This window comes from Tachysurus fulvidraco, chromosome 1 (assembly GCF_022655615.1).
Source record: "Tachysurus fulvidraco isolate hzauxx_2018 chromosome 1, HZAU_PFXX_2.0, whole genome shotgun sequence".
NCBI lineage: Eukaryota > Metazoa > Chordata > Actinopteri > Siluriformes > Bagridae > Tachysurus > Tachysurus fulvidraco.
Window position 1 is genome coordinate 42,961,765 of NC_062518.1, and position 23,792 is coordinate 42,985,556.

The window sequence follows — 23,792 nt, forward strand, 5'->3', positions numbered from 1 at the left end:
GTTTTGTTTTTTTTTTACGTTAATTTCATTTTAAAGCTGCAGGTCTATGGAAAAAAAATTATAAAATTTTTTATTTTCATTTTAAAGCTGAAGACACTCGGCTGTACGAGACCGTGATTTATTTAAAAAAATATTTAAAATTTATTAAAATTATTTTAATTTCAAAGATGCAGACCATCATCTTTAGGAGAACATCATTATTTTTTAATTATTTTAGCTGCAGATACCAGTAGATATTTAAAGGGTCCAACTTGAGATTGAATTTTCTTTGGCGATTGAGCTGGAGTGGAGTACTGTGCCGGCGCATAGATTTTTTGGTAGACATCTGAATTCATGGTTCCATTTATCACAGCAAGCCTTCCAGGACCGGAAGCAGCAAAACAGCCCCAGAACATCACACTACCGCCGCCATCTTTTACTGTTGGTATGATGTTCTTTTTCTGAAATGCGGTGTTACTTTTACACCAGATGTAATGGGACACACACCTTCCAAAAAGTTAAACTTTCGTCTCGTCAGTCAACAGAGTATTTTCCAAAAAGTCTTGGGGATCATCAAGATGTTTTCTGGAAAATCTGAGACGAGCCTTTATGTTCTTTTTGCTCAGCAGCGGTTTTCATCTTGCAACTGGCCATGCAGGCCATTTTTGCCCAGTCTCTGTCTTATGGTGGTCATGAACACTGACCTTAACTGAGGCAAATGAGGTTTGCAATTCTTTGGATGTTATTGTGGGGTCTTTTGTGACATCCAAGAAGTCACAAAAGACCCCACAATAATATCCAAAGAACTGCAGGCTTGGGGAAATTTTGGTCGGCATGATGTGTGGCTTTACTTTGTCAGTCAGGTCTTATTTAAGTGATTTCTTGATTGTGATCAGGTGTGGCAGTAATCAGGCCTGGCTGTGGCTAGAGAAATTGAACTTAGGTGTGATAAACCACAGTTAAGTCATGTTTTAACAGGGGGCAAACACTTTTCACACAGATTGTGACATTTCACAGGTTGTTTGTAATTATAACAGATGTTGTAAACTTTTTCCAGAGAAGACCAGGAGACTTGGATATCCTTGTGCAGTAGTCTTTATTGTAGATACACGATGAAACGAGTCTGCAAAGCAGAGCGTACTGGCACGGGCGCTGCAGTCATCAAGTCTGTCTTTAAGTTGTAATACATTGTATATATACACATTTTAGAGGGCAGTCCCATCAGATAGAGACAAAAACACTCGGGTGACAATCAAAGCATGAAAGGATGTAACAGCCCCACAGCAGATCCTGGACTTCCACCCACCCTTAATCCCATTAACATACAGTAGCCTTTTGCAGACCCCTTCTTTATCATAGAAACGAATTCACCTCTAATGCTTGGCATTCCTTCTTGACTCGGACCTTGAACCCCATTGCCAAATGAAACAATGGGACAGACGACACAAAGGGACAGATGATATCCTGAGTTACCTTTGCCCTTTCCTTTCATATCAATGAGATACAGGAACCACAAGACTAATGTAAAGTTTGAATTGAACTAGCATTGTAACTTGATTCTATCTGATCCACAGAAATATGCTAGAACTAAAAGGAAATAAAACAATGACTAAAAATTATTTTCCCCACAGATTTTTTTCTACAGTGTACAAGGAACAAACCCAGGGTTCAGCCTCAATGTGACTCATCATTTGGCCAACAGAGCATGTAAGGCAAACCTATCACTGAGACATGAGGCTGTTCTTTCATTCTTTTTGAGACGTTGAAGGCATTTCACCTGTATTTCACTCCCACTGAGATATTAGCCACATGTACTTTCAGCATAGATAGAAAAACCCAGAAAAAGACCCTTCATGGCCTGTGTACACAAGTCACTAGTCTCCACCTCCCGTTTGCATCATCCCTGCTTGTTGCCACATCCCCTTACTTGCGCTAACACCTTTCCAAGCCCAAGCACCTTTCTTCCAGCTTTTTGTCTTCAGCCAGTGCTCACTCTCTCATAGAGGAGCACATAGGCGTCACACGACCTTTTCCTTAATACATCCTCCTCGGTGATCGGTGTGACACTTAAGTCATTGTATGTGATCCACTGTTTAGGACTCTTACTCGAACAATCACTCACAAAATGTCCTGGAAGAGACACATGGACAGCTATAGTACATATGGATCACTATACTTCCTTGTGTGTTACATGTGTTTTCCTAAATAATTCACAAACATACAGGCCGTATTTATAAATGTGGTTATCTCTTACCATGTTCAGCTGAGGGTCCAACATGGCTCAGAACACTGATCAGCCGATACGTGGAGGTTGGTCCAACCTAAAAACAACACACACAACACACAATATAGGTCGCATATAGACACACAATTCAAGTGTACACACTACAATCCTCCTTCCTAACTCTCTTTCCTATCTTTCTCACTTCATCCATCACTGTTTCTGTCTCTCTCTCGCTCGTGTTTTTTCTGCCTTTCTCTCTGGCCACAGCTTTGTTGTTCTCTACATGAAGAAAGAAAACACAAAGATAACATTAACTCATCTTTAATTAACCTGGATGTGATTAATATTGGCTGTAAGCATCGGAAGACTTTCTTGGATTCTAGGTTTGCTTAAAGAAGGTAGAATGTACTGAATGCGCATTGATTTCCATTAAGACTGGTGGGTATGTGAAAGGTCCAACATACCTGGTTGAGGAACATCTATATGAGAAAGGCTTTTCTGTTTGTTGGGGTCCAAGGAGCAGCTGAAACAGATATAAAAGTTGAAGTTTAATAAAGTGGAATGGCATGAAAAAAAATAACCATCTTAACTGTGTGTGTGTGTGTGTGTGTGTGTGTGTGTGTGTGTGTGTGTGTGTGTGTGTGTGTGTAAGAGTTTTCACCTCTGCCCTGGAATGTTTATCTGCAGCTCAGGATTGATGACCACATGTTTGTTCACCTTGAGAGGTTTGCAGTCTTTGGCCTTACTGCACCTGTTAAACTGCAGAATCAAAAACCTGGAGAGAAAAGAAATAGAAAGTATTAACAAGGATACAGATACGAATCATCTGTGGAAATTTTATTTAGATAGGATACTGTATTTCTGCTCCATTCTCTTTGAACGTTGGACCAAACAGAACAGAATGAATGCCTGACTTATTGACTAGTCTCTTATCTCTTGTTTCTCAGCACATGGCGAGTCTGTGATAGAAAATTAAAAAACTAAATCAGTCACTAAACTGTGTGATATACTGTTTAAACCAAATTCTTGATTGAACTCATGGCATCCAGGATGGAATCTGTGTGTGTGTGTGTGTGTGTGTGTGTGTGTGTGTGTGTGTGTGTGTGTGTGTGTGTGTGTGTGTGTGTGTGTGTGTGTGTGTGTGTGTGTGTGTAAATATGTGTAGCAGTCTTACTTGGGCAGAGTTCTGAACGCCTTGCTTAAGATGGCATACTGTCCGTCACACACCTTGCACTTGCGTAAATACAATTTCTTCATCTAGAATATATGCGTTATTCAAACACAGAGAGGTCAGTGAAAATATCGTGTGATGAATGTAAAAATAGAAAGAGAAGCAGGCTGAGAGCTGCTCACATTAACTGTGTTGTAGAGGCACTGGTCCAGTGTGTTGTGCACCAGGGGCACAGAGAGATAATAATACCAGCTTGATTGGTATTTCTCTTGTGTTCCACAACTGCAACACACAACATGCCTCAACATCTGCAATCACTGAATGTAGGAAAAGGTTCATTCGACATGTAATGTGAGGTGTCATACCTGAAGCATGATAGAGTGATCCCGATCTTGAACTTGAAGTTTGCCCTGACTGGACATCCAGGGTTCGCACAATTTTGCCAACCCAGCTTTCGCCCAGATTCCTCCATTTGAACCAAACACTGATAGAGGAATTCGTGGGCATCCTACACACACACACACACACACACACACACGCAACAGTAAACATGAAGCATTTTCTTTGTGCAAGGTCTAATGTGTGTATGTTTTGTGTTTCCTCACGTTCTGTTGGTAGATGTTGAACTCTGGGTTGCTGTCTTTAATTTCATTAATCAGGTCCAGGAGGAGAAAATCCTTGCTCCTTCCACCTCCAGGATTGTTCATCTTCTTCCACAAACTCACAAAACAACTGCAAAATCATCCAGTCAAAACATCCTATCAGTTTAACCTTCAGTAATATTCCTGAACTCTTCCTGAGCTCTTCTCACATTGTCATCAACACTTTCATCTCATTGCTCATCTTCTCCCTTATGCATTGAATCAATACGAAGCAGTATGGTCTAGATTAATTCTCAGTACCTGAGGAGCCTAGCCTCTGGTCTACAGATGTAATCTTTGAGCAAGGTGGCGAGCTCTTGGCAGAAAGTCTCGGCTCTGAACAGACACTGCAAACTTGCGTTAACATAGCAGTTGTTTCCAAAATTAGGCAACCTGTAACAAATACACCTGTTAGATACACAGTTTTCCAAACCCTAAAGATAAGGGGAGAGACTACAGAATCACAAAGACTATATTTTTATATTTGTATCACTTACATTAATATTTCTGAGTATACTATTTTTTTCTTTTTTACCATTTTATGCACCACAAGGACTGACACTTATTTTTGTTGTACCCAGATGATGAAGATAATGAAGAAATAAATGACTACGATTCATGGCACTCAGAACTTTCACATAGCTGATAAAATACCTGACTTAATAGTGACATTATATTATGCAGATAAATATTAAACATTAACTGGAGTCGATTTTAAATGTTCACGAGAATGGGGTATTTTACCATGTCTCTGGTTGACAGTCTGACCTCATATTAACTTCTAATATGTTCCTTGTGCATGTATAGACATTACAGCCTCTAGTATTTGAATGCATTCCAATACCAAATATTAGTACACACAAAATGTATAAATAAACATGTCATACCCGCCACAGAGCATTTGCTTGTCTGTGAATGTCACAGCCACAGACATGTCATTTGGGTGTTCCACAGATGGACCTGGAGTCACGCTCTTTTTGTTTCCCTTAGAAAGATCTCTGTTTCCCTCAGGCCTGAAAAAGTTAGGCATAAACTTGAAAGTGAATATTTTGCAATCGTGTTTGCAGGACTATAGTAAATTTCTACCTTGCACTGTATCTAAACATTTAAATAGTTCAGTCTCTCACCTGGATGTATTTGGATCTGTATCACTCGTACGGCGTTCCAAGTGCAAAGAAATGATCAACTTTTGTAGCTCCTGGTCAAGCACAAGAATTGTGTCTTCCAATTTCTGCTTCCTTTCTGCTTCCTTCATTTTTTGGTCATTTTCCTTCTTCGTGTTTGAATCCACATAGAAGACACTTATCTGCAGAGATGGGGCTTGTGGAGATTCTCTTGGAGTTTCTGAGCTGATGAGGAAATAAATAGATGCTGTTTGGTTTCATGGAAACCAAGAGTCAAATTCTAATTTTTATTTCTTTTTTTATTTATTTGAGCTCTGAGCCTATCATATGGTTGTTGTTTAAACTTACCATTCTGTATATGCTACAGGATGGACATTGGTCTTCTTCTACACATAAAGAAACACACAGTTATGAGAAGGATGCTTATAAAAACATAACAAATTGTGATGGAAATACTTTCCTTTATCATGCTACATTTGAGGGTAGCTTTTTTCTCACACTTTCACTTTCTAATTCGCTTGTTCATCACAATAAATCCTTATTTTGTTCACCCATAAGACAAGAGTGATAAATCCTTCAGCAGGAACCTGCAAGGTTCTGGATGTTGCATTATGGAAAAACTCTGTGCTTTGCAAATCTGATATTTCATGTGATATAAATGGTAAATATGTCTGCAAATATTTTGGATAAAAGACGTTCTTACCCTACAGAAAGGCCATCTGGAGATTGTGCTTGCATCACCCTGCTTCTTCTTTAGGGATTCCTCACCAGACTGGGACGTCTCTGTAGATATTGGTGAGGTGCTGAGGAATAAACAGATGCTGTTTGTTCAATTCAGTTCAAGTTTATTTGTATAGAACTTTTTACAACTGACATTGTCTCAAAGCAGCTTTACAGAACATAAACATAGAACAAAAGGTTAATATAAAGAATAATATAAAGATTAATAGAATACAAAATTCAAGATTGATATTAGATATATGTAGTTCACAATGTGTATGTATTTATCCCCTATGAGCAAGTCTGAGGTGACTCAGGCAGCAGTGGCAAGGAAAAACTCCCTTAGATGGTAAAGGAAGAAACCTTGAGAGGAACCAGACTCAAAGGGGAACCTATCCTCATATGGGAGGGTGTGATTATGAATATACAGTCTGACAAATGTTGTATATGTAAATGTTTGTCACATAAGGCTCTGAGCCTACACAATCTCTGGCCTAATTATCTGTGTTACAGATGTGCATTACAGATGTGTATCTGTAATGTATCTTACCTTTCTGATGATATCACATACACAGAAGAAGACACCTGGGCCCACTACAGATAATAAATGAAATACACAGACACAAGACAGATACTTACGTAAAAAAAAACGCAAATAAACAAAAACAAACAAACAAACAAATAAATAAACAAATATTTTACATTTGTACATATTTGTATTATTGCTTCTTTTAAAATGATGTATTTTTGATATTCTCTTTTTTTCATTTATTTCAAATAGTATGTCCAAAGTGAAACTACATATAAGTTAATTTACAAGTAGACACTCATTGAAGACAAGCTTAAATTAGCTCGACAAACTCGATATATATATATATATATATATATATATATATATATATATATATATATATATATATATATATATATATATATGAGATGCATTATATGATATAATGATATTATACCGATTGCATCTCAGTATTTATATATTTCAGTTAATTCTCTCATTATAAATATCAGGGCTCTCAAGTTTTAAAGACAGGCAAGTGTGACATTTTTAAATAAATAAATAAATAAATAAATAAATAAATAAATAAATAAATAAAGAAAGAAAGAAAGAAAGAAAGAAAGAAAGAAAGAAAGAAAGAAAAATCAAAATAAAAAAATCTAAATACAAAACAATAAAAGGGGAGTAAGGATCACTGAACGCAATTTAACCAAACACAAAGTATTTGTTTAGTTCCCATTTATTAATTTGTGTGTGTGTTTGTGTGTGTGTGTCTGAGAGAGAGAGAGAGAGAGAGAGAGAGAGAGAGAGAGAGAGAGAGAGAGAGAGAGAGAGAGAGAGAGAGAGAGAGAGAGAGATTATGACTGGTGTTGTTTATTGTAAGTGTTTGTTGACTTTTTGGACTCCTTTATCATTTATAATGTTGCTCCCATATAAAACAGTTCAGCACAAGCCCAGCCATTTTTAGGGTCATGATTGAGGACAATGTCCCGCCCAGAGACAAGCTGTTTAGTGTTGAGGTTTTGTTCTAACCGACCATCGAAAATACCGTCTCTAATGAATATGTTTTTTTTTCTCCATTGGTTGTTACGTTAAATCGTATCCAGATAGTGCTATTTTCTGATTGGCTATTGTGTAGCCTCTTTTTTTTTTTGATTGCCTGATAAGTGTCATGCTCGACTAAGACCTGAGACGCGCTTGATTCCTGTCCAGTTCCATATTAAATATATGATAAATAGTCAAAACGTTTTTCTGCGTGAGAAATACAGTGTGTGGTGGGAGAGCGTGACAAAAGACCCAAATAAGTGACTGTCACTCTCAGTGCGTGACAATTGACAGCCCTGTAAATATATTTCAATTAACAGGCTTGTAATTTTAATTTAGACCGTAATTTGTTTCTGAATGAAACTTTTTCTTACCTTCCACCACAAACACGGGCAGCAGAGCATTGTGAATGATCACTAACTAGCTCGTTGATCTTGTAGTGTGTTTCCTTCTGTTTCTAAGCCAGATGTTCTAAGTGTGTTCTCTTTGTGGAACCGCAAGAACTTATGACGTCACCCACGCCAGCTCGCGTCATAAGGTTATTAGTTTTGGGCTTCACAATGAAATTATAAAGCCAGTAGGAGTAGCCAAAGGGGTGTCGGAGGGAGGGGGGATCCCGCTGACATCTGATTGGCCAGCCCAAACATTTAAACCCACTAAATTTGATTGGCATTATTGGCAATTTGACGCTAATTTGACAGTTCACTTCACCACTCATTGAAGCTGGTTGGTAATAATATCAGATTAATACTGGACTTAATTTACTATAAGGATTACATATATTGTTAGTCATCACACAGGTTGCCTTTTAACTGCAAAACAGATTTTGGGGAATCTTCAGTACAGTATTATATCTGGCTATATAAATATTAATAAATATTATACCTCTCAGACCCCTGGTGTTCCCAGAACCCATGTTAAAATATCACTTTAAGGGATCTTGGGATCTTTTGACAAAACAATTGCATGTGTGATTCTGCATGTATGATGTGTTAGATGGATCTATCTCTCTGAGAGTGTATTTAAAAATGAGAATAAAATGATAACCATGAAGAAAATAAAAGCATAAAGTGGGGTTTTTTTTAGATTTTTTTATTGCTGAAGTTATGGAAGTCTGCCACAGAATCATTTTATAAATTCATCAGTGACGAGGAAAAATATTGTATTATATTTGGTGAGATGCAGTAGGAAGCATTTCAGCAACTTTTCTTGGCACACACAGAGGGATAGGTGTAGTCACAATTAATATCATTCCAGTTTTTGTCTATAGATAACAGAAAAAATAGACTTGTAAATGTCATGGTATTTGAGTTAAAAAAAAAAGCAACACACCTCAAGCTATTGAGATACATACAGAAGAAGAATTTTTGCTTACCACCAGCATTTATATGCACACAGCGCTCTTTGTTGTTATAATTATTTGGCTCTCCTGGATTCCACTTGGTGAAAGTCAATTTGGTGCCATCAGACCAAAAGAATTGATAAGCCTGAAAGATGAACATTGGAAAAAATCACAAGGTGTAATAGTTGATTAATAATTATTATTTTTTTTTACCATGTTTGTCAATAAATCATGCACCATACAGTCAGATGTTCCCCTGCTTACCTTCTGACAGTCACTGAGGCCGATATATGTTGGATTCTCCATGGGGTCATAACTACGGATAAGAGCCTTTATCTGCTGATATTCATTCTCACTGTGTATTGAGACCAAGTGTGCATCAATATCCTGACAGAATTTCTAGAAAAACAAACAGAACTGTAACATCATTGCATGTTCTTACCTGCAGTTATTATGCACAATAAAGGAACTGACACTGTATACATCTCATAAATAAATCTCATTTTAAAACAGCTAAAACAGCTATAGTACCAAACAGCTATGGTAGATATTGTCCAAGACATAATCATTCATCCATTTTAGAATAAATATTACATTTTCTGTCCTTTTACTGTGTTATTGTTCACAGCCTTTTACAAATCCACCAGTGATATGCTAATGAATAATACTTTCACATGTTTTCCCTTTGTGTAAATAGAGAAAATGTAAATACATTTGGAAAGAATTAAAATAAACCTCTGCAGAAGCCCAACCCAGTTTGTCGCCGTTGTACAAGTAGCAACGACCGGAATAGTAGGACCATCCAAATGGGCATTTGTCAGAAAATGCAAGCATTACTTCTTGATCTAAAAATCTAAAAAGATATACAATATTATATTGTAATATATATATATATATATATATATATATATATATATATATATATATATATATATATATATATATACACACACACACACACACACAGGTACACATTCATATTTACATACGTGTGTACATACACACACTTGTCTTAATATGCTGAAGCATTACAGTTTTTCTTCACTAGAACCAGTATGACAATGTCCCTGTGGACAAAGCAAATCTATAAAGACATGGTTTCCCAAAAGTGTAGCAAAGTAACCCAAGTGTCCCCTGTGGAGCTTATTATCACATAAAACTAGAACAAGATGTTCAAAAAAACATACTTCTAGCCATAAAGTATACTTTGCTGGCTATAAAACAATGTATAAAAACATACAGTACTGTGCAAATGTTTTTACACATAAAATCTTTCTGTTAAATCCTTCTGTTTTAACATATATCCTAAGACAGACTCAATGATCAGGTCTATGTGGGGGCCAAACCATCACTTACAAGACCCCTTGTTCTTCTCTAAATAGAAGATAATTCTTAAAGACATGATTCTTGCTTTAATCTTTTAGCTTTTGGTCTCAGTATATTCATTTTTGGCTGCTATAAATTACCTTGCAGCCCTTATTCATTCAGTTATGGCCTTAATACATTAACTAGAAGCCTTAAGACTCTGTGGTGATAAAAAAAAAAAACACTATGTTACCCCAATGGTTTTGTATATTTATAACTTCTGTAATAGAAAATCGTCAGTTTAAATAAATTAATTACATAAAAAGAAAGTAAAACTGGTACAAATGAAAACTGGTATTCTTTATCATACTGATCTGTGCAGGTATTTTAATTACCTTTCACAATGTGATGCTCGGCCACTAGAAACCAGAAGAAAGAAAAGAGTAATGTAAGTCCTGGTGGTTACAATTACAATTTGGCTGCTTTTCAAGAATTTAATAATTTGATTTTACCTGATAATGGGTTTGCCACAGCTTAAAAGGAAATTGGGGAAAGGTCATCATTTATGGTAAATTATTTTTTCGATGTTGTTTATAGATACAGATGACGAATTTTAACGATGTTCAAAAGAAGTAAAGAAAATAAATTAAAAAGAGAGCAATCTGCCAATCGCACAATAAGAACCAAATTATATTTTTATTAATAATATGATATTTTCAAACAACCAAAATCACAGCTGCATTAAAATTTTACATAAAATGTATATAACATTCACTAACAATTTTATTTTTAGTTATAGCCTAATATCCTTAATAGGGTCAAGATTCTTACCCAAAGCTGCTCCTGTTGTGGCAAGAATAAGAAGCATCATCACTTTGGTCTGAGAAGCCATAGTTCTATGTTTTTACGCACTGAAAGAAAAAAGCATGATTTGTGTTAATGTAATAAGAATTGTGTATGTTATACCTCACCGCAACTCTACTTACATCCACTTACATCTAATCTAAGGAGGTTTTACTCGCTTGATGTAACAAATTAAGTTAGTGATGATGCTTATATAGTGATACTATAGTGAACTTCCTCTTTCCAAAGAAAAAGATGTTTTGCTTAAAACGAATAAATGATATTTGCACAATGCTGTAAACGTTCTGTGAAGATGCAAAGATAAGGACATGGAAATATTTGAGCTGACGAAGCATGTTATAATGCTTGGACATGTAATTATTTTAACACATACAATGTTAGTGTGGCTGTACATTCAGACATGGATGAAGGATGAAAGTATATTTAAACAAAACTACAACTGTGCAGTTGCCAGAGATGGGGGACTCGAGTCATATGACTTGACTCGAGTCAAGTCGCAAATTTGAGACTTGAGACTTGCTTGAAAATATTTAAAAAAGACTCGGCTTGACTTTGACTTGACATTCATGACTTGAGACTTACTTGTGACTTGCACGTGTGACTTACTCCCACCTCTGGCAGTTGCCCCCAAATATATTTGGACACTTAGACCAAAGTTACCAATGCAAGAAATTAACTGTATATTACATGAAACTGCTGTCTTTTTGTTCATGTTCCTGCAAAAAGCCTTTTTTTATTCTTGAAGCTGATGAATGATTTTCCCTGCATTAGTTTCTCTGTACCAATCCTTGTTGTTTGTGTCTTGAATTTGGTGTAACAGATGGGTGTTCTGCATGAGCTCAAGGCCATGGTCTATATGGGAGTAATTGAGGGGTTCCAGAGTGACTGGTTCTGTTCACCATGTTTTATTTTCTTGTTGTTTGTGTCATCACCCAATGTCTCACAACTTTTTTTTACACACATTACATTTGCTTCTTCATTATTGCTTTCAAACAATTGCACATAAATTCATTACATATTTGTTTCTACATTCTACTGCATGGCACAAAGGTCCCTTCATGTCTCTATCTACACAGCATACTGCTGCATTACCTCAAATATATTCATCCCCCTTGGTGTTTTTTCTAGAAAAAACCTGTCCTGCTAGGAGATGAACCACCAACCCAGTATTAAATCTCTGGAAGACTGACACAGAGTTTTGGAATCAGAAATTGGCTTGTATTTAGTGCCATCCAGCTTTCAGTCCTGAGCATTTTTTCAGTCCCTGCCACTGAAAAGGATCCTGTTGGGAAAAATCTTGATATGTGCTCTTATTATATGAACTATTACAAGTGATGTCGTAGGACATATGGGGGTAGGCCAGATGTTGTAGTAATAGTCTTGAGCTATACGAGTTATATGATTACAATATATATATATATATATATATATATATATATATATATATATATATATATATATAGTAATTGTATATATACAATATAATATATTGTAATATAATGTTAGATGACTTGAGACAAGTGTTAACAGAGATAAGGTGGTTTATTGGGTTTATTGAAGTTATAAAACTCAGTACTCAGAAAAACAAGAAAAAGGGAACTTGTCCTTTAGGAGAGAACAGAGAAACTAAGGCTTAAAAGTAAAAATGCATGTGCAGGCAAGACTGAGATCATAAGTCTAGCAAACGTAAGGAGTCAGCATAAACAGACCTCCACATATATGCAAAACAATATTATAAAATACAAAAGCTTAGTAATAGTGCAGTACACTTATACTAATCAAACAAAACATAATCATAAGTCAAATACCACTAATGTATGATCCAGTTGAACCAGAAGGTTATTTTAATCAAAACCCATAATCCTAACCTATGATCATAAACTTATGTCATAATCATATTCTAAATCAGAACTCCTATACCATAGGTGATTGTAGGTGATTGAGTATCATCACTGATCATTTTATATGTAGAGATGTGATTAATATAGGTGGATATCTCACACATAGGTTTTTGTGTATGTCATGGTTATCGTATTCATGTGTATGTATGTGTATACGTATATAGGCGTATGATCAGTGAAAATCATATACAGACGAAACATAGAAAAAGATAGAGAAAAACTCACTCATTGTAATTGTATAAAGGGAGATTGGGAGATTGGTCCACGGGACGTGTCTTCTGTGTGATACGTGACAGGGATGCGTACAAGAAGTTCTCTGGAGCACATTTTTAACAACAGTTTTGACAATGCAGCATGTTTTTTAATAATAAGGCAGAAGTACTGCAACAGAAAAAAACAAAAGGCCAGACTTGATTTTCGTAAAAGGCAGACTTGTTTTCGGGGAAATGAGGGGCGTCACGGGGCGATTCTGTAGAGTCAGGGAAAAAACTTTGGGTCAGGGTATATATTGAGGAGATTCCTTTGAAGGGGGTGTTCTTGCTCCTGCTTGCTTGCTTTTTGTGTTTGAACTCTGTGGTATGGGGATGAACTGTTTGGGTTTTTTCTTTGATACTTTCAACTTAGAAGTTTTTTCCTCCTTGAGCTCAATGGAAGCAGTGGCTGATCAGCACCAATAAAGAGTTTTGCTCATTCTCATTCAGGTCTGGAAAGTCTTCTTATTATTCAAATTCAAATAGTATTAAGTATAAAGTTTAAAGTGTGATTAATTAATTAGTATTGAGTATTAATAAGTATTAAGTATTAGTAATTAAGTATTATTAATTAGTATTAAGTATAATTATTTTCGCATTAAGTGTGAAAGACTATTATTGATTATTATCTATTATTGACTATTAATTTGGCTGTAATTCACCCCTGGGATATGTCCACTTGAAGGGGGGCTCTCCAAACTCAGATCACACATCACTGATATCCTAATTGATATAGTACAACATGTATTTTGGGGAAATGTCTTTTTGTTTATTTTTTTATGATATTTCATAATAAATACAAATCAATAAAATTATGAAAAATCATTAAAAAAAATCAACAAAAAGACATTTCTCCCAAATACGTGTTTTAGTATATGTATTAGGACATTAGGGATGTGTGTTATGAGTTTGGTGACAGTACACTGTATTACAGTAAAGTTATTGATTTTTTATGATTATGAAAAATCATAAAAAATCAACAAAAATACATTTCCCCAAAATAGTGTTTTAGTACATGTATTAAGACATCAGTGATGTGTGTTCTGAGTTTGGTGACAGTACAGTGTACTACAGTAAAGTTATTGAATATAATTTCCATAATAGTCAATTTATTTATTTTTTTATTATTATGAAAAATCATAAAAAATCAACAAAAAGACATTTCTCCCGAATAAGTGTTTTAGTATATGTATTAGGACATCAGTGATGTGTGTTCTGAGTTTGATGACAGTACAGTGTACTACAGTAAAGTTATTGACTGTTTTTTAGTATTCGCTTTTCGGGTTTTGCACTTTGCAGACGGTACCTTGGAATCTGTTTCTCAGTTGTCTGCACATAGAGTCTTGTGTATTTTGTCCACCGCGGAGGAAAGCCGATTTTGAGAAAAATTTGGTTTTAGCTGCCTCTCTACATTACTAAGATAAAAAGAGGTTTTATTTGTGTAGTAACATCCTTTAGTTCAGGAGCTATTGACTCGGGAAACTCGAATCTGGGAATATGAGGCCAACTTTACTTAAGTGTTTCTCCGTAGTGCGTAATGCAATCTAGTCCAGGAGCAGTGATTTTAGTGTTTAGTAATGAGTAACGAAGATGCTTATGGAAATATAACGGAGTAAGAGTATGCATAGTATAAATTGTATCTAGGAAATTAGTGGAGTAAAAGTGAAAGTTCACATAAATTTAAATAGCGACGTAAAGAGGAAGATACGTGAAATTCCTACTGAAGTACAGTAACGTACAGAAGTTTTCGTATTTGTACTTCGTTACATTACAACACTGCACGACACATTTAGAACATTACAATATAGTACACACAAAGGGTTGTATGGAGAGAGCACAATGAGAAAGAATTAATGTGTTGTATTTTATATACAAGAACACAAACGTCATACCGCTTTTAAGCTTTAATTCCTCATATTAACAACGTCACAGACACACACAGCTTCGTGCTGTTTCCAACATACAACTCATCTACTTCCTCATCAGTGCATCACAACACATACACAACACCATTGACCTCTACTGGTCAGGTCATTTTTAAGTTATAACACAACATATTACATAGTGAATAGATGATATAGACTTAAGGGTGATGAACAATTGAGTTCAGATAATGAAGAAGAGACAGATTTGGAGATTGAAACCAAGGGAGTAAGAACACATTTTGTTGACAAAGTGTATAAGGATAGAAGTGGTGTAGAAAGATAGGCTTTGACTATAGATAGGCAGTAAAAAGCTTCTTTCCATGTGATGAGTGGTTTGAGGGCAGAACCACTCTGGGGGCCTGACTGCTGAGCCCAGTATTAAGAGTCCTAGTAGAAACCCCTGGTGGTCAACGGGCTTATCAATAGGCGTGAAATTTAATTTAAAGACCCATTTAATGAAGATAAGGAACTGTTGGTCAAGCAACTGCAACACTTTAACTTTTTCAATTTAATTTAAATTTTTTATTTTAATGTTAATTTGATTTTGCAATATCTGCCTTATTGAACAGATTAAATCTTCTTGAGAGCCATACTAGAAAGAATCCCGTACAACCACGGTTAGCAAAATAAATAAATAAATAAATAAATAAATAAATAAATAAAATGTTCAATTAAAGTTACTAAAACTTGTGCATGATGGAGAAGGGTAAAAGTCTAATCACACCAGTTGCAATTGTAATAATATAGCACAAAGATGCTGAAAAGGAATAAAAAGTACATGGAAAATGGCAAGAACGGACAGAAGGAGAGTTGCAGTGGCCTGAAGGAGGGACATTTGATGAGGCAAAATGTAGGAAGATAAATTAAAAAGAGATTTATTAAATTTTTTACATTTTAGTAAGCTTTTAGGGAAATGTTGTAATATTGTAATGTTGGGCTCTGCTAGAAGCAGGATTTCTGTATTTGTACTCACTTTGTCCGATCTGATATACAGAGCATTTAGGCATTCATTTGCAGGGTTGATTGCTTACTGTGCATAATCATATGATGTATGAAGGGGTATTTATTGATATGGGTATTGAGAGAGGGAAAATTTAGGAGAGCTTTTGTTTCTGTCACTTTCGGTGTGGGTGGAAGTCTGTGATTGGTTGCAGTGATAGGCCCTAAGGCACTTCTTTTCTACTGAGAAGCACAGGCGAACATTTCACTTGCTACAGTCTGTTTGTGTATCCAAAATTGCAGTACACTGGAAGAATAAACTAACTGAAAGGGAGATCTACGTATTATCCAGCATATCCATTCACACCTGACCCTGGACAATGCAACAGGCATCACCCCAAAAATCCAGAACATTCAGAGCCTGCTTTTGTATCTGCTACTTGGGCAACACTCATAAGGAATCTCAGGATCATTTAGTTAGATAACAAACAAAAAACTACAAAGATACAGGGAGTTTCATATACTGCTCTACATGATGGAGATTACTACCACACAAAATTTATTCTTGTGTGTAATTACGGTCTAATCGTAAGTACAAGTTTAATATAAGTACAAATTTATCAGAAAAACACATTTAGAAATGAATTACAATGAATCATCTAACAGTTTAAATTTCGATTTGTGATGAAGTAAGAAGTGCAGTGTCCTTATGTAATGTGTAAGGGCACAGGCCATTTTGATTACCACTCTGGCCCAAAGTTGTAAAATTACAGCATGGACATGACAAGCTCTAGTTTTCCAAAATAACTAAATATGTATGTGTTCTAGACATTGTGATAAACACAGGAAAAAAAATTGAGGAATTTTATTTGTTTGAATCTTGACAAATCCAGTCATGCAAAGTTTAGGTGAGTTCATGGCCAGGTGAGCACACAAATAAACACGTTGTTTATCCAATAGCATTATGAGGGCAAACAATAGGTGATGTTGTAATTCTGCAACAGTGGGCTTTACAGGGTTAAAGGGGTTATGGGGAGAACAGAGTAAAGAACAAGAGTAAGAGAAGGCTACAGCCCCACCATCAGGTGAATGTGAGGAGCAGCCCAACCCCCATCTTATAACGAACATTACAAATCCGAGTACAACTGGATCAATCAATACAGTTGGGAGAAGGAAGCAAAGCACATGAAGTAGAACTGGAGATCACAAGCGAGCAAGACAAAGGGTTAATACGACAGGTATCAACAGGAGAAAAAAGACATGAAGAAAAGACACGAGGAGCCCGGCTCCCCTCTCCCAGATGACCACAATAGCAAGTCAAAGGGAAGCAGGCACACTACGTGCCTTGGACATTCCTGGACATAACTGGACTAATACAAAGGTGGATTACCAGATTTGAAGAACAAACAACCGGACAACACTTGGCCATACTCGATCTGAAGGCCATCTTATGCCAGACCATAGGAAAAGCTAAAATGATAGAAATACTCAATAATGCCCTTGAAGAGAATGGCAGACGATCCAAGGGGAGACGGAATAGCTTTCGGTCCATACAGGAATATCCTATGGAATGTGTTAAGGAACATGTATTCATCTAAAGCCGACCCAGGAAAGGTGGAGAAGATAAAACTAGGAAGGAATTGCTCAATTCATATTGAAACTTCAGGACTCCTGGAGAGAAGAATTGGGAGCACCCTGGGATGAGACACCGGCAAGCATGACACTGTTCAAACTCATGTTAAAACAGGCACTCCCAGTGGAAGTTCAGGATCAGCTGGAAACAGTAGTGGGCCTGAACACTATGCCATGGGCCACGGTCAAAGCCAACAGAATACATCACACAGAGCTACACAGGAAAAGGAAACGGGAGGCAAAGAAGGCTGCAGAAGATCTGCCAGTGCAACTACATAAAGCCCAGCTGGGGGAGCTGGTGAGAAATAAACAAGAGAGTCAAGAGAAGAAGGGAAAATAAGACAAAAAGGAAACACCACAAAACAAGCAGCTGTTATGGTGGCACCAGCTGCAGGGCGGGCAGCACCGCCCCCAAGTGGTGGGATGCCATATCCAATGGGATATCCAATGATTCAATGATACCCATGAACTTTCAATATGCTCCTCAACAGCGTGGCTGGGGCCCAGGCTGAGGTCGAGGAAGAGGAGGACAAGGGAGACAACCTCCACAAAGACCTACCTGGGGAACAGGAGGACAAGGAGGAAGTTGCTGGAATTGCAATAACGATTACTTAAAACAAGATTGTCCCTACTTGCCATATGGGACGCCAGGCGGAGCCGTGGATAATCAAGGAAATCAAGGAAGGCAACCCATGCCAGCCCCATTGCTTCAACAAGGAGTGCAGCCAGGAATGCAGCAAGCGCCTGTGGACCAACTAACACTCCTGGAGATGTTAGCCCAACAATACTTAGTAGTAAGCCAAGAAGAATAAATAATAGCTATGGACAAAGTGTTTTGGATGGAAATTAAAGGCAAGGATACATCACAAATATGGCAAGAATACTCTGAATGGAAACCGTGGTTAAACTACATACGGCCAGATTGCTGTGAAGCTAGAGGACCATGGCATTGTACCCTGAAATATGATGTAGGGGGAAAAGATGAAGAGTATGCATCACTATGGGAGGAACGACTAGAAGGAAAACAATATGATATCAACATGGACAGCAAGGAGTGGCTGCATATGCCATACTCCCAGAAGAGATTCAAGGATGGTATCAAGTCGGCGATGCAGTCTCCCACATCTCCCTGATGATCGGGCAAGGTTTTGAATCCAACGATTTAGGGCCTATGATGAACGAGGCAGAAAAGTTAGTGAAATTGAGTATAAAAAAATAGAGTACATATGTCAGAAGATAGGAAAGTCTTAAAGATAGCTTATATAGGAACAGAGCAAATAGTAGCAGCAACCATGTTAGTAAATCAGCAAACAAGAATACATGTAAGAGTAGAAGCAGAGGTACAGATGCCCCTGGTGGCAGATGAAGAAAACTTAACAGAGAAAGAAGTAGAAGAAGCACTAAGAGGTAGGACTACTTAAGTCAGCAGGATTAGTGAAAATACAGGTTAGACCCAATGCACCATTACCTTATCAGATACAGTATCCATTGTCTAAACAAGGAAGGGATAGGACCAACTATTAAAGGGAGGGCTAGTGGAAGCAGGAGTTTTAATCCCCACAAAAAGTCAGTGCAACACTCCGATTTTTCCGATCAGAAAGCCAAACTCAGATAAATGGAGATTGGTACATGATTTAAGACCAGTCAATCAAATAGTGGTGGCGGAGACCCCAGTGGTCCCAGATCCATAAACTTTGTTATCAAACATTCCAGAAGGGACAAAATGGTATACAGTAATTGTAATCTGTGTTCTGCATTTTTTAGTATTCCAGTGCACCCTGACTCTCAGCACTTGTTTGCATTCACATATCAAGAACAAGGATACTGTGAAGCCCATCAATATTTAACCAAGTACTAATCAGAGATCGAGTAAATTTACAAATGGAGAGCATCATGGTCATTTTGGGCACAGCGAGGTTTCCAGAGAGCAAATGGCTCAACTATTACACATGGACCAGCCATATCAGAACTATTAGCAGCTATACAACTACCTAAGAAATTAGCCATAGTGAAGTAAAGGTTGAGGATGAGTTGAGGCAGTAGCATGTGCAACAAATGATGCTAAGACAGTAGCTAAGTTTTTGTGTAGAAAAGTATTCCCTAGATCTGGCATTCCAGATCTGTTGAGGTCAGCCAACGGAACTTGTTTTGTAAATAAAGTAATCAAGTCACTTGCACAAGCATTGTGCATCAAACACAAAATGGGATGTGTTTATTACCCAAGTTCTCAAGGAAGAGTAGAGAGAGCAAAAGGTTTGTTGAAAGGAAAAATTGCAAAAATATGTGCCTGCACAAGCCTGAATTGGATACAGGCTTCATCATTAGCACTGATGAACATGCGCTCACAGACAAACCATACAACGCGTGAGATGGTGACAGGCAGGCCAATGCCTGTAGCATTTACGTGAAGACCCTATAAGGCCCCGTCGCTGGAACAAGTGTCCCCCTGTGTGCTACACAAAACAAACTTTAAGGACTGATTTGTAAAAGTGGGCAAACCTAACAAATACACTCTTACTTGAAGTTGCTGGACTGTAATTTGGCTTACTTTTTCGTTTGAGTTAAATTTAGTGTAAATTTTACTCCAGGCATTCTTTTTTTTTTGCCTTCTGATTATGAATCACGCTGTTTCTTCTCAATAATTGGGTGGTTTGAAAATTTTCTTCAAGAAATGCTTTCAAATTTACAGAAATTCTTTGAACGTTTCCATTTACCTTTGTCCATTGTTTGGTTGGATGATTCACTCCAGTTCCACACAATGCTAATGTGTGTTAAGATTCCATCCCTGGTTTTTGAAGTGTCCTCAGGTCATCACTATGTGCTTGTCATTAATATAATCAGGCTTCAGGAAGAGTAGCCTGTTGGTCCTAATTTAGCTTAGACTCTCTAGTCTACAACTAATTCATCTTAACCTAAGTAGTGTCTCAGACAGCCTTTTTTTAATTCTGAATTTATTTAAGAAGAATTTGGCTAGTTCTGACTTTATTTAATACCTGTCTGGGAAACCGCCCCATCACACTTTTCTGATTTATTTTTACATAATCACTCCAGACCAAATGTGCTGTTTTCAGTAATAAACCCTGTTGTTAACCCACCTGTATGTACTTTGTCTGTAGCCTCTGACGCTCTCTGTGAAAGCTTCTTGAGGTTTTTTAATGAAAAAAACACAAACTTGAGATCTACAGTTAACTCATTATCCGTTGAACAAATAACACCTTCACTGGCACCTGCCACATGGGCCACTTTTAAACCCAACTCTCTCCAATTACTTAAGGACACCATCGCTAAATTGAAACCATCTACTAGTCCACTCGATGTCATTCATCCAAGCTTTTTAAAAATTATTATTGAATCAGTTGGGCCAGGTTTAGCATCCTATTTTAACAAATGCCTTTTAACTAGCTGTGTCCTGGATGATTTAAAAGTGGCTACTGTTACGCCTCTCCTCAAGAAGCCTTCACTCGAGCCATCTATTTAAAAAAAATCCGCCTTATATCTGTCTTACCTTTTACCTCAAAGATTTTAGAAAAAATTGTGTCCGACCAACTTCAGTTATTTCTCACCCATAACAGTTTGTCTGACACTTTTCAATCTGGTTTTAAAACTGCTCATAGCACTGAGTCTGCTCTTCTGAGAGTGTTAAATGATATTTTCATAGCTACTGACTCTGGAGATTCTGTGGTTCTAGTTTTACTGGATTTATCTACAGCATTTGATACGGTTGACCACTCTACACTTATCGCTAGATTAGAGTCATGGGAGGGCACAGTTCTAAAATGGTTTCAGTCATAAAGTACCTATCAAACAGAAAGTATGTAGATATACTGGGTAACTTTTCCTCCTCCATTGCCCCGCTGTCTTGTGGTCTTCCTCAAGGACCAATTCTGGCGCCTTCCCTGTTTTCCCTGTATCTGTTACCACTGGGCTCCATTCTGAGGAAATAAGGAGTGTCGTTTCATTTTTATGCAGACGATACCCAAATCTATTTACCTTTTAAGAAAAATGATCCATTACTTTAATTTTATTGTGTTTAGATGAAGTTAAAGCTTGGCTAGCCCAAAACTTTCTATTTTTAAATGACGATCAAACTGAGGTTATTGTGTTAGGCCCCACAGAAAGTACAAAGGCCACCAACCTTGATTAAAGATGTCTATCTGTCTTTAGGTCTCCGCAGATACGGAATCTGGGTGTTGTCTTAGACGAGTCCTTAAAACTTGATAAACAAGTTTCTGCTGTCATTGGATCGAGTTTTTATCAGCTACACATTTTATCAAAAATTAAGCACTTTTTAACTGACAAAACCTTAGAGATGGCAGTACATGCTCTAATCACCTCTCGTCTAGACCAGCGGTCTCCAATCTTATCCACAAAAGGCCGGTGTGGGTGCAGGTTTTCATTCCAACCAAGCAGAAGCCACACCTGATTCCACCTGTTTAATCAGCTGTTCTTGGCTTTTAGTAGACTCTGGTGTGGCTTCTGCTTGGTTGGATTAAAAACCTGCACCCACACCAGCCCTAACCGGATAAGATTGGAGACCCCTGGTCTAGACTATTGTAACTCACTACATATACTGTGGTGTCGCCAAAAGTCACATTAACCGTTTACAATTAGTACAAAATGCTGCTGAAAGATTCCTTTTAAAAAAACGTAAAAGCGATCGCATTACCCCTCTTGTGAGGACTCTTCACTGGTTGCCTATTGAATACAGAATTCATTTTAAAATACTTTTATTCATTTTAAGCCATCACAGAACCTAGAAGAAAAAACAGAATGTCTTTCTACAATGCTACAAATCCTAAGCTATTCCCATATATGTATAAATGCCACTGGTTTAAGCTTGGTTCCAGAAAAAAATAGGACAGAATACAGACCCAATATTCAGAAAAAACACATGATATAAATGTTATAAATTGAGTTGCATTTAAATGAGTACAATAAGTATTTGATCCCTTACCAACCAACAATAATTCTGGCTCCCACAGACTGGATATGGGCTTATGTGGTACACAGATTCATTTAAGAAGGTGCTCCTAACAACAACTATGTATAAAAGCTTGGTGAGAAGGAGACTATTGGAGCGATTATTTGCAAATTCAAAATAATCATTGATCGCCTTCAGTCTGGAGCTCCATGCAAGATTTCGTCTAATGGGGTAAGGATGATCATGAGGAAAGTTAAGGATCAGTAAAGAACTACATGGGAGGAGCATGTGAATGATCTCAATGCAGTTGGGACCATAGACCAAACAAACTATTGTAACACAATATGTCGCCATAGATTGAAATCCATCAGCGCCCACAAGGTCCCCCTTCTCAAGGAGGCACATGTACAGGTGCATCTCAATAAATTAGGATGTCGTGGAAATGTAATTTGTAATTTTAGTAAATAACTCAAATAGTGAAAATCATGTATTATACAAATTCAGTACACACAGAGTGAAGTAGTTTAAGTCTTTGGTACTTTTATCTGTGATGATTTTGGCTCACATTTTGTTTCTCATTAAAAAAACATATTGTACTTGAATGTGTGTAACATGCCAGTTGTGATTCCATTTTATGAAAATAAAAATAATACTGAATTGCAAAATATCCAAATATTTACTACGATCAATCAAAGAAATCATGTACAATATATAAATTTACAACTTCTAAAAATTAACAGTGCAGCATGGCATGGCAGGGGGATCAGCCTGTGGCACTGTTGAAGCACTATTGAAGACCAGGTTACTTTGTTAACAGCCTTCAGATTGTCTGTACTGTTTGGTTGGGTCGGGTGTTTCTCATCTTCCTTTTGTCAACACCGCACACATTCTCTATGGGTTCAGGTCAGGCAGGTTTTTTTCAATAAACATTTATTACAAGTATCGTGCCGGACAGAATTAATGGATGGTCTCCCTTTGATATTCTTTTTCAGAAACTTCCAGCTGATCCTAAATCTCAGATTGCCGGCTGAGCCTACGCTACGCTTCACCTTTGCACTGCCGTCCACCCTCCTGTGGCCCAGGCTTAGAGCCTGGATTTCTGCCCAAGTGCCCCTACAACCCCTTAAAGGAAGGAACTAGTTATTTTCTCTTTTTATCACTGACTTTCTGTTGCACTAAAATTGCACTAGAAATCTAAGAAGAAATAAAATCATAGACCTCAAAATGTATGCCTTTTAACTGCAAAACAGATTTCAGGGAAACTTCAGTACAGTATTATATCTGGCTATATAAATATT

At 37.1% G+C, this 23,792-nt stretch overlaps 2 protein-coding genes and 1 long non-coding RNA gene across 5 annotated transcripts; 1 reads left to right on the plus strand and 2 right to left on the minus strand.

Moving 5' to 3' along the window:
- Positions 1-1,116: 1,116 nt before the first annotated feature.
- LOC113650529 (ubiquitin carboxyl-terminal hydrolase 26-like) lies at positions 1,117-7,905 on the minus strand. The gene is made up of 16 exons (XM_027158927.2): positions 7,789-7,905; positions 6,410-6,453; positions 5,843-5,942; positions 5,488-5,525; positions 5,143-5,364; positions 4,903-5,028; positions 4,277-4,408; positions 3,980-4,106; positions 3,740-3,882; positions 3,557-3,656; positions 3,378-3,460; positions 2,865-2,978; positions 2,668-2,726; positions 2,406-2,482; positions 2,234-2,300; positions 1,117-2,109 (listed from the first exon to the last, which is right to left on the minus strand). The coding sequence occupies exons 1-16, from the start codon at positions 7,816-7,818 to the stop codon at positions 1,958-1,960; spliced, it is 1,614 nt and encodes a 537-aa protein (XP_027014728.2). The 5' UTR covers positions 7,819-7,905; the 3' UTR covers positions 1,117-1,957.
- Positions 7,906-8,490: 585 nt separating this feature from the next.
- LOC113650566 (lactose-binding lectin l-2-like) lies at positions 8,491-21,908 on the minus strand. 3 transcript variants are annotated; one of them, XM_047801032.1, is made up of 9 exons: positions 21,709-21,908; positions 21,371-21,505; positions 10,893-10,972; positions 10,574-10,594; positions 10,457-10,480; positions 9,492-9,601; positions 9,021-9,155; positions 8,790-8,901; positions 8,491-8,678 (listed from the first exon to the last, which is right to left on the minus strand). In XM_047801032.1, exons 3-9 carry the CDS (start codon positions 10,951-10,953, stop codon positions 8,611-8,613), a joined length of 531 nt encoding a protein of 176 aa, XP_047656988.1. In that variant the 5' UTR covers positions 10,954-10,972; positions 21,371-21,505; positions 21,709-21,908; the 3' UTR covers positions 8,491-8,610. The 3 variants fall into 3 exon arrangements, with proteins under 3 accessions (XP_047656988.1, XP_047657012.1, XP_047657008.1); XM_047801056.1 differs by lacking the exons at positions 21,371-21,505; positions 21,709-21,908 and adding an exon at positions 20,669-20,775; XM_047801052.1 differs by lacking the exons at positions 21,371-21,505; positions 21,709-21,908 and adding an exon at positions 11,058-11,080.
- On the plus strand, positions 13,379-23,719 carry LOC125139047. Its single transcript, XR_007138160.1, has 2 exons — positions 13,379-13,527; positions 23,487-23,719. It is a non-coding gene; the product is annotated as an uncharacterized LOC125139047 (long non-coding RNA).
- The last annotated feature ends 73 nt before the right edge of the window (positions 23,720-23,792 follow it).